This window comes from Bufo gargarizans, chromosome 2 (genome assembly GCF_014858855.1).
Source record: "Bufo gargarizans isolate SCDJY-AF-19 chromosome 2, ASM1485885v1, whole genome shotgun sequence".
In the NCBI taxonomy this organism is placed as follows: Eukaryota; Metazoa; Chordata; class Amphibia; order Anura; family Bufonidae; genus Bufo; species Bufo gargarizans.
In genome coordinates this window covers 700496738-700511551 of record NC_058081.1, presented here as the reverse complement: position 1 = coordinate 700511551, position 14814 = coordinate 700496738, and the positions used below count along the sequence as shown (strand labels likewise).

General features: G+C 46.3%; 1 protein-coding gene across 1 annotated transcript in view; it reads left to right on the top strand.

Moving 5' to 3' along the window:
* Window positions 1-4313: 4313 nt before the first annotated feature.
* Window positions 4314-14814, top strand: part of SLC2A1 (solute carrier family 2 member 1) — a 20703-nt gene continuing 10202 nt past the window's right edge. Inside the window, exons 1-2 of the mRNA XM_044277707.1 lie at window positions 4314-4424; window positions 10757-10766. Coding sequence (XP_044133642.1) covers window positions 4314-4424; window positions 10757-10766 — 121 coding nt within the window. The remainder of the gene's footprint in view (window positions 4425-10756; window positions 10767-14814) is intronic.

The window sequence follows — 14814 nt, the reverse complement described above, 5'->3', positions numbered from 1 at the left end:
ATGGCCGGTGAAATCCTAAAGGTGCTCTTTGGAATGTGGGCCTCTTTGCCCACCTTGGCAGCAAAAAAGTGTGACACATCTGGTATCGCCGTACTCAGGAGAAGTTGGGCAATGTGTTTTGGGGTGTCATTTTACATATACCCATGCTGGGTGAGATAAATATCTTGGTCAAATGCAAACTTTGTATAAAAAAATGGGAAAAGTTGTCTTTTGCCAAGATATTTCTCTCACCCAGCATGGGTATATGTAAAATGACACCCCAAAACACATTCCCCAACTTCTCCTGAGTACGGAGATACCAGATGTGTGACACTTTTTTGCAGCCTAGGTGGGCAAATGGGCCCACATTCCAAAGAGCACCTTTCGGATTTCACAGGACATTTTTTACACATTTTGATTTCAAACTACTAACCACACATTAGGGGCCCTAGAATGCCAGGGCAGTATAACTTCCCCACAAGTGACCCCATTTTGGAAAGAAGACACCCCAAGGTATTTCGTGATGGGCATAGTGAGTTCATGGAAGTTTTTATTTTTTGTCACAAGTTAGTGGAATATGAGACTTTGTAAGAAAAAAAAAAAAAAAATCATCATTTTCCGCTAACTCACTAAGCCCATCAGCGAATACCTTAGGGTGTCTACTTTCCGAAATGGGGTCATTTGTGGGGGGTTTCTACTGTCTGGGCATTGTAGAACCTCAGGAAACATGACAGGTGCTCAGAAAGTCAGAGCTGCTTCAAAAAGCGGAAATTCACATTTTTGTACCATAGTTTGTAAACGCTATAACTTTTACCCAAACCATTTTTTTTTACCCAAACATTTTTTTTAATCAAAGACATGTAGAACAATAAATTTAGCGAAAAATTTATATATGGATGTCGTTTTTTTTGCAAAATTTTACAACTGAAAGTGAAAAATGTCATTTTTTTGCAAAAAAATCGTTACATTTCGATCAATAACAAAAAAAGTAAAAATGTCAGCAGCAATGAAATACCACCAAATGAAAGCTCTATTAGTGAGAAGAAAAGGAGGTAAAATTAATTTGGGTGGTAAGTTGCATGACCGAGCAATAAACCGCTAAAGTTGTGGAGTGCCGATTTGTAAAAAAGGGCCTGGTCACTAGGGGGGTATAAACCTGTGGTCCTTAAGTGGTTAATGATTTCTGAGAAAGTGGAGCGGAATCAATAGCGAAAACAGGAATATCCTTTCCCAAAGTGCGCACCTGGAAACCATGAGTTATCGCAAATTGATTATCAATGAGATTGACCGCTGCTCCACTATCCACAAAAATGTCACAAAAAATGTTCTTGCTCTCTAGCGCCACCCTAGCCGGCAGGACAAAACGGGAACTACAAGCAAACGGAAAACCTTCAATTTCCGTCTCAACCCTGCCAATAGTAACAGACGGAACATTTTTAAAAGATTTTTTCCTGTTTGTTTCTTTATTACTCCCAGAAAACTGCCTGAATCTCCTAGAGGGACAAATATTTGCCAAATGATTTATACCTCCACAACAAAAACAAACCGTCCCATGCGGGCTGAATCTTCTATTGTCAGAAGCAATCAACCCCAGCTGCATGGGCTCCTGCTCAGAAGGGGCTGACAGCGACTGAGACCCCTGCGCACAGAATGGGACCGCTGCACTGTCCTGGGACTGAGTATGACAGGAAGGGGACATCTCTCCTCTCTCTCTAAGACGCCTGTCAATACGAACGGCCTGAGACATAGCAGAGTCCAAAGAAATAGGCCTCTCATGAAAGGCAAATGCATCTTTCAATCCCTCTGAAAGACCATGGCAAAATTGACTTCGGAGTGCAGCATCATTCCAACCAGTATCAACTGCCCATCTCCGAAATTCTGAGCAGTATATTTCTGCGGATTGTTTACCCTGGCATAATAGACGTAGTCTAGATCCAGCCAGAGCAATACGATCCATATCATCATATATCTGACCCAGGGCTAAAAAGAATTCATCCACTGAACGGAGAGGCCGTGCCCCCTCTGGCAGCGAAAAGGCCCAGGACTGAGCGTTACCCCTGAGCAGCGATATAATGATCCCCACCCTCCGTTCCTCATCACCAGAGGAATGGGGAAGAAGGCGAAAATGGAGTTTGCAAGCCTCTCTAAAACGCACAAAATTCTCACTACCCCCGGAGAACGTATCTGGGAGCGAGATCTTAGGCTCAGAACAAACTCCATGAACGCAAGCTAAACCGGTCACTTGAAGCTGAGAAAAAGTCTTACGGAGATCAGCTACCTCCAATGAAAGACCCTGGAAGCGTTCAGCCAAAAGTGAAACCGGATCCATGCTTGAGACGGTTCTGGCGGATTATAATGTCACGGACGGTGTACAGGAAACAAGACAAAGCAACATGCATATATGACTGAGTGGATCCAAAGCTAAGGAACCAAAAGGGGGACCCCTGCACAAGACCTGAGACTTTCCCTGGCTGCTCAGCCTATGCAAAGATCCGAAAGGTGGAAGTTTGCATATCCACGTACCTCGACTATATAACCCCTGAACACCCTACAATAGTGAGGGGACACGACCACCGGCTCCCTACACCAGACACGGAGGGAGTCAGGGTCACCTGGGATCCAGCAAACAGAAAATAACAGATAAATGTTCAGCACTTAACTTAGTAGCAGACAGGAAAACAAGATCAGCATGCACACACACTCCAGGAAGAAGTATAGGCCGCCCAGTAATGCATTATGGGGCGGAATTTAAAAGGATGCAATCAGTCCAACTCCATGACAGCTGAGAGAGGCTAACGAGATGAGGAACTGAACAGCACAACAAAGAGAACTCAAGGAGGAGGTTCTGAAAGGCCTCTGTCAGAGCTTCTCAGCTGTCTGGTTGTGACAGCACCGCTGCATCAAACGACGTGTAAGATACTGAACACAAGCCATCCTCTATCCCATCGTTCACCCCCCCACCCGGCGGAAAAGACAAGTGGTGAATCAACCTAAATTTATTGGGCTCCTTCTTGGGGACCAACCCCAATGGTGAAACCCAAAAATCCGGTAACGGCTGATGGCTGAACGGACCCACAACACGACCCGCCGCAACCTCCTTAGCAATCTTTTCCGCCACAACCTCCGGATAACGCAACGCCGATGTCAAATTCCTCGGAACCGCACCACTACCCACACCCTGACACGGAATCCGGAAACCCCCCTGAAAACCCGCCTACAAAATCTCAGCACTCTCCCTATCTGGATACCTCCTTAAATAGGGCACCATCTCTCCCACCTTCACCGGCGTCGCTCCTCTTCGCAGCAACCTCGGGTCCCTTTCCCCTCCGAAAACATTTGGATAAACTATGCGCTCCGCCACAACCGGAGCACTCATGTTTGAACCTGCAATCGGCCATGAACCGGCAATGACCCTCGTTAAATTGCCAACAACACCCTTTTCTCCCGGACCCATGTGATTCCACGGCCGAGGGACCCCCGGCCCCGCCCCGAAAGGGCACCGCACTCCCTTTTGGCGCCGTCATCAACCTCATCCAAAGACTAATGTCTTTGTGGTCCCAAAGAATGCAGGGCCTAACCGCTTTCCTCTGCCGAAACTGCTCGTCAAATCGTAGCCAAGCAACTCCCCCATACACTCGATGAGCCTCACCAATGGCGTCCATATAGCAAAACAACGCAGAGCAATGTTCAGGCTCCTTCTCCCCGATCACACTAGCAAAAATGGCAAACGCTTGAAGCCAATTCTGAAAAATCTGCGGTATAAGCCGGACAATAACTCCTGCGCTATCCCCGCCGACCCCAACCCCGCCAACTGCCCTGACATAACCCCCACATCCCCCCCACCCCCCATCCCCAGCCCTGTCGTCTTCTCACCTGGCAAGCCGGCCGCCGCGCCATCTCCACCAGCAACCGCAGACTGGACCACAGGAATCCCGATCCACCACCTCCATCGGGCCAACTGCCGCCATAGATGCCGAAGATTCCTCTTCCAGCTCTCCCTCCTCCAGACTCGCCTCAGACATGGACCCACCGCTACGGCTCCTAGCAAGGGTGTGCTGACCATCCTCAGGCTCCAATCTTCCCAGCCGAACCGATGACCCTGAGGACAATCCCGTCCCAGGCACCGCAACATCACTTCCTGCCGGGCCCCCAGCGCCAGTACCTCCACCCCTCTGCTGGGACCGGCCAGACCTCTGTCCAGGGGGAACAGGCCCTGCAACCCCCACTTCCAGGTCCTCACTGCAGTGCCACCGGCCCGCCACTAGGGGCCGCGGCGCACCCCGCTCCTGACTGCTCCTTACTGAAGGCCGGGCAGCACCACGCCTCACGTGGCCATGCCGCTCCCGACACCGATCCTCTCCCTGCGTCCACCGCTGCCCGAACCTCAGCACGCTCCCGCCCGGCCGTCTCGCCTCCAGCAGGAAGGACACCCCCCGCAGCTGCAGGTGAGTCCGCTAACAGCCGCCGCCCCCGCGCCCCCGCCATCCGCCGTGGCACCACCGCTCCAGCATTCCTCCTTCCAGACCGGGGGACCGGCCCAAGGGACGCCCGCTCCTCTCTCTCCGCACTCCGCACGCTGCGCCTTGGCACTGGCGAGACCGCCGGCCCGACCGGTCGCCGCCGCTGGGAACCGGAGGGACTCCGCAACCTCCTCCTCACACGTGGGGTCGCCTCAGGGCTGAGCCGCTCCGGAGGGACCGAACGGCGCGTCCTAGTCCTAGTCCTGTTGAAGTCTTTTGTTTCTGAGGAAAGAACGACAGACATTAATTAAATGCCCCCTCTCCCCACAAAAAAAACAAACCCCACACCTACGGCGAACCTCAGGAGGACGGACCTGACGAGTGGTTCCTCCTAGCTGCATAGGCTCATCTAAGTCCGTACAGACTAACTGCTGCTTGGCAGGGGTTACCAATTGCTCCGGTTTTTTCAACCTGTCCCTAAGGCGTCTATCTATACGGATAGAAAGGGACATAACCGCATCAAGGGAAAAGGGGGTCTCATATAATGCAAGCGCATCCTTAACCCTTTCGGATAACCCAGAGCAGAACTGACTCCTGAGAGCCGGGTTGTTCCATTGGGTATCCTTAGCCCACCTACGGAAGTCAGAGCAATACTCCTCTACCGGCCGCTCTCCCTGTAGGAGTCTCCGTAATCTTGATTCAGCCAGTGCGACTCGGTCAGGGTCGTCATATATGAGACTCAAGGCCCCGAAAAACTCATCCACTGACCGAAGAGCCTGGGAATCAGTGGGTAAAGAGAACGCCCAGGACTGCGGGTCCCCCTGCAGCAGGGAAATAACAACCCCCACCCGCTGTTCTTCATTACCAGAGGAGTAAGGGCGCAGTTTAAAATATAATTTACAGGCCTCACGGAATGTCAAGAACTTAACACAAAATAAGGGCCAGATATAATGTAATGACCGGCATCACGCACAGGGAGGGAAAAGGGAAAGCCCTGCCCAAGGGAGAGGGAAAGGTGGTGACCCCTGACTCACCTTGCGGCTGGCACCTGACTGCCCTGACGTCCCTAGACGGGTTCCTCACCCGTGCGGCGATCACGTGCCTAAACCCTGGCTTTCCCTAAAATGAGCCCTAGATAGTGAACGGGCCGGTGGGATCGCTAGTCCGCACCACTGACACTAAGAGGAAAAACACCAGGGAGAGGACAGACAAACACATAAACCCAGGTGGGCGACCACAGCAGACCACAAAGGTCCAACAGGGATCTGGAGGGAAACGTTCTGGACCAACAACCAGAGATCGCAGCAACACAGCTCCAGTGGGTCAGTATGGAAGTCCAGGCAGGAAGCTCTATATCTGGCAACCAGAGAAGTGTGAGAGGGGAATATAAGGAGGTTGGGAGTGCTGGACAAGGAACAGCTGAGGAGAAGGAGCTACGGATCCCTGAGTGAGCCAAAAAGGGTTGCAAAGCAAACCCAGAAAGCTACCATAAGGAAACAGCCCTATCTTACTACATAGAGCGCACAGCCAACCGCTGCGACTTCCTGACCCCGGGTATAACGGAGTCAGGCGTGGTTCTTGACACACTCGTGACAATAACATATGGACTAAACCCTCACTCTATTGATAAAATCTGAGACACTTGGTCAATACATTTTGATCAAAACACATCTAAGCCCACCTACCAAGCAACAAGGTGGTCTCAGTTCAGGCGGGTCCTTCGCTAAACCTGCCTATGCCTTTATGCATTTATGTTCAGGAGCGCAGACCCACACATATAGTGTGTTGCTTCTAGTAACCTCCATGTGCAGCAGCAACTGGTGGGAGGAGGAGCACACACAACTATATGTACCACCTTAATCAAGGTCGCCTATTAGATAGATGGGGCAAAAGTGCACATGAATACTACTCCCAAGATAGGAGGGTATTCACAAATGAAGGTGCCACTCCTTCAAGACAATTTAAACAAATCACAGGGAAAAAATATATAAAACATCCTGCACAATATGATAATGAATGTTGCGGATGTACATGGGTACATTTGTACAATCACAGAAAATAATGCACTATAATAATAGATACAAGCACTATAATAATAGATGCAAGCATAACATAGTGTCACCTAGGGGTAAATTAGTAACATTACACCAACAGCAGAAGTGCATTTTGGGTAATACAATGACATCACAGTTCTTATCATATGTACCCTCCTAGCTGACAATGATTGGAAAACTCCAAGCTAGGAAGCTGTGTCTGATAAGTGTCATGATCAGTGTGGGGGAAAAACTCTACACTAAACAGAGGCGGGAAGGAGAACAGTAACTGGGCCTGGAAACTAGGGAAGGAACAGGTCACCTCCTAAACAACCCTAATCTGGGCCCTAACTACCTATCAATATGAATAAACCTTGAAGTTAGTATTATTCATATGCTGTATACCTAGGCCCTTATATCCCTATAAGGCCCTGGAATGAGGTTAGGACCAGAGACAAAAAAAAAAAAAAAACAACTCACTGAAAAAAGTGGCCTAAACGGGTGCTCCAAACCCTAACACTGTAGCGGTCCACAGATAACGGCAATCCCCAGCAAAAAATGCGTACAATGGAGGATGCCGGGGCAGACCACGTGCACCACAAGGACATCACAAGGATACATTGTGCAGATGAAAAAATATATAAATACAAAAATCACTGCAGAAAATGCACCAAAATGATACGCAACTGACAATACTAGCTAATTCCTCAAGCCAATGTTAAAAGCTGAGAACTTTGCCAATATCTTCCAGTCAGGAACATATCGGAGCCCCTCATGTGCCACATCACGGTGTCTCAGCAAGCCTGGGGTCCTACCACTAAACTACCCGTGGTGTGTGAACAGGGTCTGAACAGTGCTAGAAACCAACTCACAGCCAGGCTCTCACAGGCCTCCATAGTGGTATCACCAATGCACTGTGAGGTAGAATAAAGCTGTGAGCCGCACCCACAACAGACCATGTGACACAGAAGCCGCACCCACAACAGACCATGTGACACAGAAGCTGCCAGGTACAAAAGAACGTTACCAACGAAATGAAGTGGCACATTCTATACACATAAAGAAAAAAACTCACTGAAAAAAGTGGCCTAAACGGGTGGAAATGCTCCAAACCCAAACACTGTAGGTTGTCTATAACCGGGGGAGCAATTCCTCTGCATGCGGTCCGCAGATAACGGCAATCCCCAGCAAAAAATGTGTACAATGAAGGATGCCGAGGCGGACCACATGCACCACAAGGACATCTGACACAAAATGATACATTGTGCAGATGAAAAAATATATAAATACAAAAATCACTGCAGAAAATGCATCAAGCTGTAACCGCCTTACTAGGCGCTAGCGACACAAAAGGCCACAGAAGTGTCCCACCACACCTTCCCCTAGAGTGGGATGTTAGAGTTAAGTCATCTGTGCCAAGTGGGCACAATGGAAGTGATCGGAGTATATGTGATTATGACAGTGATGTGGAAAAGCGTGTGGTTTATTTCTTACCACGCAGGCATGAGTTTGTCCAAAAGAAGGATGAGAGTTCCAGGCGACCATCATATACTGAAGTGGTCTCTGGAAAGAAAAAAGCTCTGTGCAGAAAAGGGCTATCAGAGCTCCTCGAGTATCATTACATTTCTGAATGCCACTGTACCTACATTCTCTAAGAAAGGTTCTCCTGAAATTGCTGATCACTTAGAACTGTAACAGTCCACCATGGATTCTTTAAAATTCTATTCTGATGCAGACAGGATCAGATTTCTACCATGGGCATTTGAAAATAAGTATCACCATTACGTTATTTCCTTTAACCCCTTAAGGACACAGCCTTATTTCACCTTAAGGACCAGGCCATTTTTTGCAAATCTGACCAGTGTCACTTTAAGTGGTGATAACTTTAAAACACTTTGACTTATCCAGGCCGTTCTGAGATTGTTTTTTCGTCACATATTGTACTTAATGACACTGCTAAAATTGGGTCAAAAAAGTTAATTTTTTTGCATAAAAAATACCTATTTTACCAACAAATTAGCAAATTTCAAAGTTTCAGTTTCTCTACTTCTGTAATACATAGTAATACCCCCAAAAATTGTGATAACTTAACATTCCCCATATGTCTACTTCATGTTTGAATTATTTTGGGAATGATATTTTATTTTTTGGGGATGTTACAAGGCTTAGAAGTTTAGAAGCAAATCTTGTAATTTACAAAAACCCAATTTTTAGGGACCACTACAGGTCTGAAGTCACTTTGCGAGGCTTACATAATAGAAACCACCCAAAAATGACCCCATTCTATAAACTAAACCCCTCAAGGTATTTAAAACTGATTTTACAAACTTCGTTAACCCTTTAGGTGTTGCACAAGAGTTATTGGCAAATGGGAATGAAATTTTAGAATTTCATTTTTTTTGCCTAATTTTCCATTGTAACCCATTTTCTCCACTAACAAAGCAAGGGTTAACAGCCAAACAAGACTGTATCTTTATTGCCCTGACTCTGCTGTTTACAGAAACACCCCATATGTGGCCGTAAACTACTGTACGGCCACACAGCGGGGCGTAGAGTGAAAGGTGCGCCGTATGGTTTTTGGAAGCCAGATTTTGCTGGACAGTTTTTTTGACACCATGTCCCATTTGAAGCCCCCCTGATGCACCCCTAGAGTAGAAATTCCATAAAAGTGACCCCATCTAAGAAACTACACCCCTCAAGGTATTCAAAACTAATTTTACAAACTTTGTTAACCCTTTAGGTGTTGCACAAGATTTAATGGAAAATAGAGATACAATTTCAAAATTTCACTTTTTTGGCAGATTTTCCATTTTAATTTTTTTTTCCAGTTACAAAGCAAGGGTTAACAGCCAAACAAAACTCATTATTTATGGCCCTGATTCTGTAGTTTACAGAAACACCCCATATGTGGTCGTAAACTGCTGTACGGGCACACGGCAGGGCGCAGAAGGAAAGGAATGCCATGCGGTTTTTGGAAGGCAGATTTTGCTGGACTGTTTTTTTAAAACCATGTACCATTTGAAGCCCCCCTGATGCACCCCTAGAGTAGAAACTCCCAAAAAGTGACCCCATTTTAGAAAGTACGGAATAGGGTGGCAGTATTGTTGGTACTAGTTTAGGGTACATATGATTTTTGGTTGCTCTATATTACACTTTTTGTGCGGCAAGGTAACAAGAAATAGCTTTTTTGGCACTTTTTTTTTGTTATTTACAACATTCATCTGACAGGTTAGATCATGTGGTAATTTTATAGAGCAGGTTGTCACGGATGCGGCAATACCTAATATGTATACAATTTTTTTTATTTATGTAAGTTTTATACAATAACTTTTTAAAACCCCAAAAATGTTTTAGTGTCTCCATAGTCTAAGCCATAGTTTTTTCAGTTTTTGGGCTATTATCTTGAGTAGGGTCTCATTTTTTCCGGGATGAGATGACTGATTGGCACTATTTTGGGGTGCATATGACTTTTTAATCGCTTGCTATTACACTTTTTGTGATGTAAGATGGCAAAAAATGGCTTTTTTTACACTGTTTATATTTTGTTATTTTTACGGTGGTCACCTGAGGGGTTAGGTCATGGGATATTTTTATAGAGCCAGTCGATACGGACGCGGCGATACCTAATATGTATACTTTATTTTTATTTATGTAAGTTTTACACAATGATTTCATTTTTAAAACAAAGAAAAATAATGTTTTAGTGTTTCCATAGTCTAAGAGCCATAGTTTTTTCAGTTTTTGGGCGATTATCTTGAGTAGGGTCTCATTTTTTGTGGGATGAGATGACGGTTTGATTGGTACTATTTTGGCGTACATGCGACTTTTTTGATCACTTTTATTACCTTTTTTGGGAAGTAAGGTGGGCAAAATTTCAATTTTCTCATAGTTTTTATTTTTTTATTTTTAGGGCATTCAACATGCGGGGAAAGTAACATGACTGTTTTATAGATCAGGTCGTTACGGACGCGGCGATACCTAATATGTGTAGTGTATTTTACTTTTTTAATTTTTATTCAGTGATAAATGTTTTATTTTATTTTAACTTTTTTCACATTTTTTTGCATTTTTTTGACCCAGACCCACTTGGTTCTTGAAGATCCAGTGGGTCTGATGTCTGTATAATACAGTACAGAACCCTATATAGGGTTCTATACTGTATTTTACTTACACTGAACAGATCTATGCTTTTAGCATAGATTTGTTCAGCACCATGGACAGCCGGACGCCTGAGCAGGCGTCCTGTTGCCATGGGAACCTTCCCCGTCTGCCACAACTTCGCAGACGGGGAAGGGTGAGTACGGGACTGTGGGGGGCTCTCTCCCTCTCCATCAGGGGGCTGCAAAGGCACAGCAGCCCCCCGATGGGAGAGGGAGGGAGCCCCTTGACCCTGACAGTTAACCGTACGGACCGCGGTATGGAAAGGGTTAAACGGCTGACATCTGCACAGATGTCAGCCGTTTATACCAGGGTGTCAGCAATGGTATAACCCACTAGAAGCCAACAAATTTTCAAGGGGAGGCGGGCGGGGGATCGCGATCCCGCCTGCCGCACCGCCCGCCTCCCGCAACGCCCCCACTGCCTGCGACACCCCCCCCCGCACCACCCGCCGGCATCAAATCGTGCAGGGGTGCAAAATCTTGATTTTAGGCACTCTAAAGTTTCTGATCAGAAACTGCAAAAAGCGCAGCAAACCGCAGGTCTGAATTGACCTGCGGTTTGCTGCGATCGCCGACACGGGGGGGTGGGGGGGGTCACATGACCCCCCTGTCGTTGTGACAGGATGCCGGCTGAATGATTTCAGCCGGCATCCTGTTCAGATTAACCCCTGGGGCGCCGGAATGCCTATTTAAAGTTAGGACGTACCGGTACGTCCTGTGTCCTTAAGGACTTGGGAAATAGGGCGTACCGGTACGTCCTGTGTCCTTAAGGGGTTAAGGACAGGGGGATCCGGGATTGGCAGGATGTTTTGCACGAGGTAAAATTTGAATTTGGCCCTTACCGAACTATTACTGCTGCAAAACGTGATATTTATAAACTCATATGTAGACCCAATCAAAGTCCCCGGGAATTTCTCTCTATCCTTAAAAATGCCCATGGGTTAGTGTATAGGTCCCCAAATTGGGAATCTGGGGAATTCAAACAACTGTTTTATGATGCAATGCCTATGCAAATCAAATTTAGCCTAGCTAGAGATCTTGATCTTATGGTTCAATTTGTGTTTATTGAAACCAGAAACATGAATAAAATACAGTAAATCATAAGAGGTTTGTGTTTCTCATATACATTATTTTCCACATAGGTAAAGATCAATCAACATCAATCTAATAAAAGGAGATAAAAGTAAATAGGGGAGACAAGACAGAACGGACAAGACAGAACGGGAATGAAGGGGTGGGGAAGGTAGGGGCAATGGAAGAAGGAGAAACTAGTAGCCCAGTTAAGAATCCAGAACAATAAGTCTAATACGAACAAGTTACGCAAGAATACCTGAGGTTAACCAGCCTGAAAAGTTAGCCAATGCACGGAATTGATACCAGGCTTCCCACTGTTTGGTATGAGCAGGACCCTTTCCCTGGTCCTCAGCGCCTAGCTCCTCCATTCGTACCAAATGATCCAGAGCCGTTACCCATGTGATTCTATGGAGACTTTCCGTTGAGCGCCAGGATCGAGGAATGATTTGGCGCATTGCTACAATAAAGAATCAGAGAATACTTTTCTTTACCTATTTGACTCTACCTGGGAAGACCGATAGGAGAGCTATCTGCAGAGTTGGGGAGATGGAGGACCTATAGAGATGCTTGTGGAGCTTGAATATGTCCCGCCACAGCGAGGCAACCCCGGGGCAGTCCCACCAGATGTGTAGAGATCTTGATCCTAAATCTCCCTTGGACAGATTGGTGACAGAACAAAACGTAGCAGAAGCTAAAATAAACCCCAACCTGGGATTTGAAACGCAGCCACGCAGGTACCCTCCATCTACAGGACCTCCATCTACCCTCCAATCTGGAGCTTGCAGGATAATTTGTCTGCTTGGTAGCTCTGTAACGGTGGCAGGAACTAATCTTCTGCGCTTCTCTATATCTTCTGCTTTGTGGGGACAGACTAGCTGAGAAGTAATGGCTTCTCCTAGGTCTCTGGACTTTACTCACAGGTAGTTTCTCAGGGAATGCTTTCTTCCTGGAACTCTGGAGATTGTCTGATTTCTTCTCATCCAGCTAAGGCTGCAGGTCTCAGACTGGGAATATGATCAATGTCTCAGCCGAGACAATATCCTGGCTTTCTTCCCTATGCAGGGGAACTCCTGAAGGCTATCACACAGCATTCCCCAACAGGGGTGGCTGGCACACTGCCTCTAACTTCCTTATCCAACAGCCCACACCTTCACAGAGGAGAGCTAAGCAGGAATGATCTATTCCAGTGACAATGTAAAGGCTCTTAGAAGACAGTAGCGGGGTAGAGGCGTGTAGTAACACAACTCTGGGGTGTTACATAGGCCCTGGAATAAGAGGCCCAGACAACAGATGGAAGGTAGGCCTAAACCCTCTACTTCACCTAGAAGTCGGTCTCGCACTTCTAGTAAGGGTACACCACAAAACCAAACTGTGATCAGTTGGCAGATCAAGTGGCAAAATTAACTGAAATGTTTAATAAGATGTCCCAGATGTCCATGGAAAAACAACCTGAGCCTTTTTTAGGGGCAGCTGCAGGGCCCAGCTCAGCCCTATAAAGCAGGCAGGGCGCGGTCAAAGCCCAGGCCAACGCAAGGCTACCGAGCCTAAATGACCAGATCGTACCTCAGAGCTGACTTCCCTTAGTCTCTGCACATCATCTGTATTCTCGGTAATGTATAACTTGTGTGTAGTATTGATATAAATTAATCAGCCTGATATTTAGTAAACTCCTCGCTTTTGGCGGATGTATAGTTGTTAAAAGTGCTAAATCAATATTGTCCTTATTCAGTATCGATGCATATTACTGAATAAAAGACCTAAATATTGATTTCAGAGGTAACTCTCTGATTGGAATAATTTCATTCCATAGTCAATACCAGGCTTGATAATTTATATTGCTACCCCATTATCCGAGATTTGTCATAGTTTGTGCAGAGCAAGGATTCGTATCTTTTATTAACATTATTGAGTTTTTATATCTAAAAATTGTGGTCGAGGCGGATTGTATTATATTCTTATATCTGAGAGGTACTGTGTATACGCTGGTATTTGTGTTGGTGCCATCTAGTGGCGGATTTTGGGTACTGCATATCACTGTGTATCATTGCAGATTATTGAGTTTCACCTTGATTAATCTTTGGTTATATTTTAAATTATTGTATATTAAATCATTTATGTTTTTGCATAGATGCGTGTACCTTGATTTACTGATTGCACAATATAATGAAATAACCAATCAAACTCTTTTTGAGGTGTTATATACTGTATGTCCACCTCGAGGATCAATAATCATTTGAAATCTTTTCTTTGATCCTTTCTTTTATATAAAGACTTTTGCTTTATATCCCCGACATGCGGAGCCATGTGCTGGCGTCCTGGGAGCGCAAGATGTGACCATGCATGGTGGATGGTTCACTCCAGATACATTTGCAGTCTGCTTTTTGCCTCCTGTGCACTGCGAGTTCTGCCTCCTTCTCCTCCCTATCTGCTGCCCCGTCTGTCCCTCTGAACTCCCCTCCTCTTCCTCTCTTATGGGCACCCACGTGACGTCCATCGACACGTCATCATCGTCACCTTCACCACCACTGACGATAGATATTTTAGAGTAGGCAGCAACAACGGGGACCACCCTCCTTGGGCTGATCTGGGTACTGTTGTCAGACCGCTGGGTTGCTTGCTACCTCCTCTTCCTCATCTGATGCCAAGAATGGCTGCGCATCGGTAAGGTCTGGGAATGGATGGGAAAATAATTCCTCTGACTTGAGTAGAGGGGCTATGGTGTGGTGGTGTCTTTGGGGGTGCACACAGCAGAGTGTGAGGAGAGTACTGATACAGAGAATGCAGAGGGTGCAGAAGCGGAAGGCTGAGTGAGCCACTCAACCAACTCTGGTGCGTCTTTTGACATAATCGCATGCACCTTCTCCAACTTCCCACGTAGGCTCTGGCCTGGTGCACCTGCCCGACCCCTACCACCCCAGCAGAATGGCCTGCCTCTTCTTCTGCATGTCATTTTCAAAATGACCCTGTGCCAAAGTCCATAGAGAAGAACAGTATTTGGAAGCAGGTATATCGCAGGCCTTAATCAGTATTTGGTGGAAACAGGTATATCAATCCCCTTAACCCCTTTAGGACACAGCCTTATTTCACCTTAAGGACCAGGCCATTTTT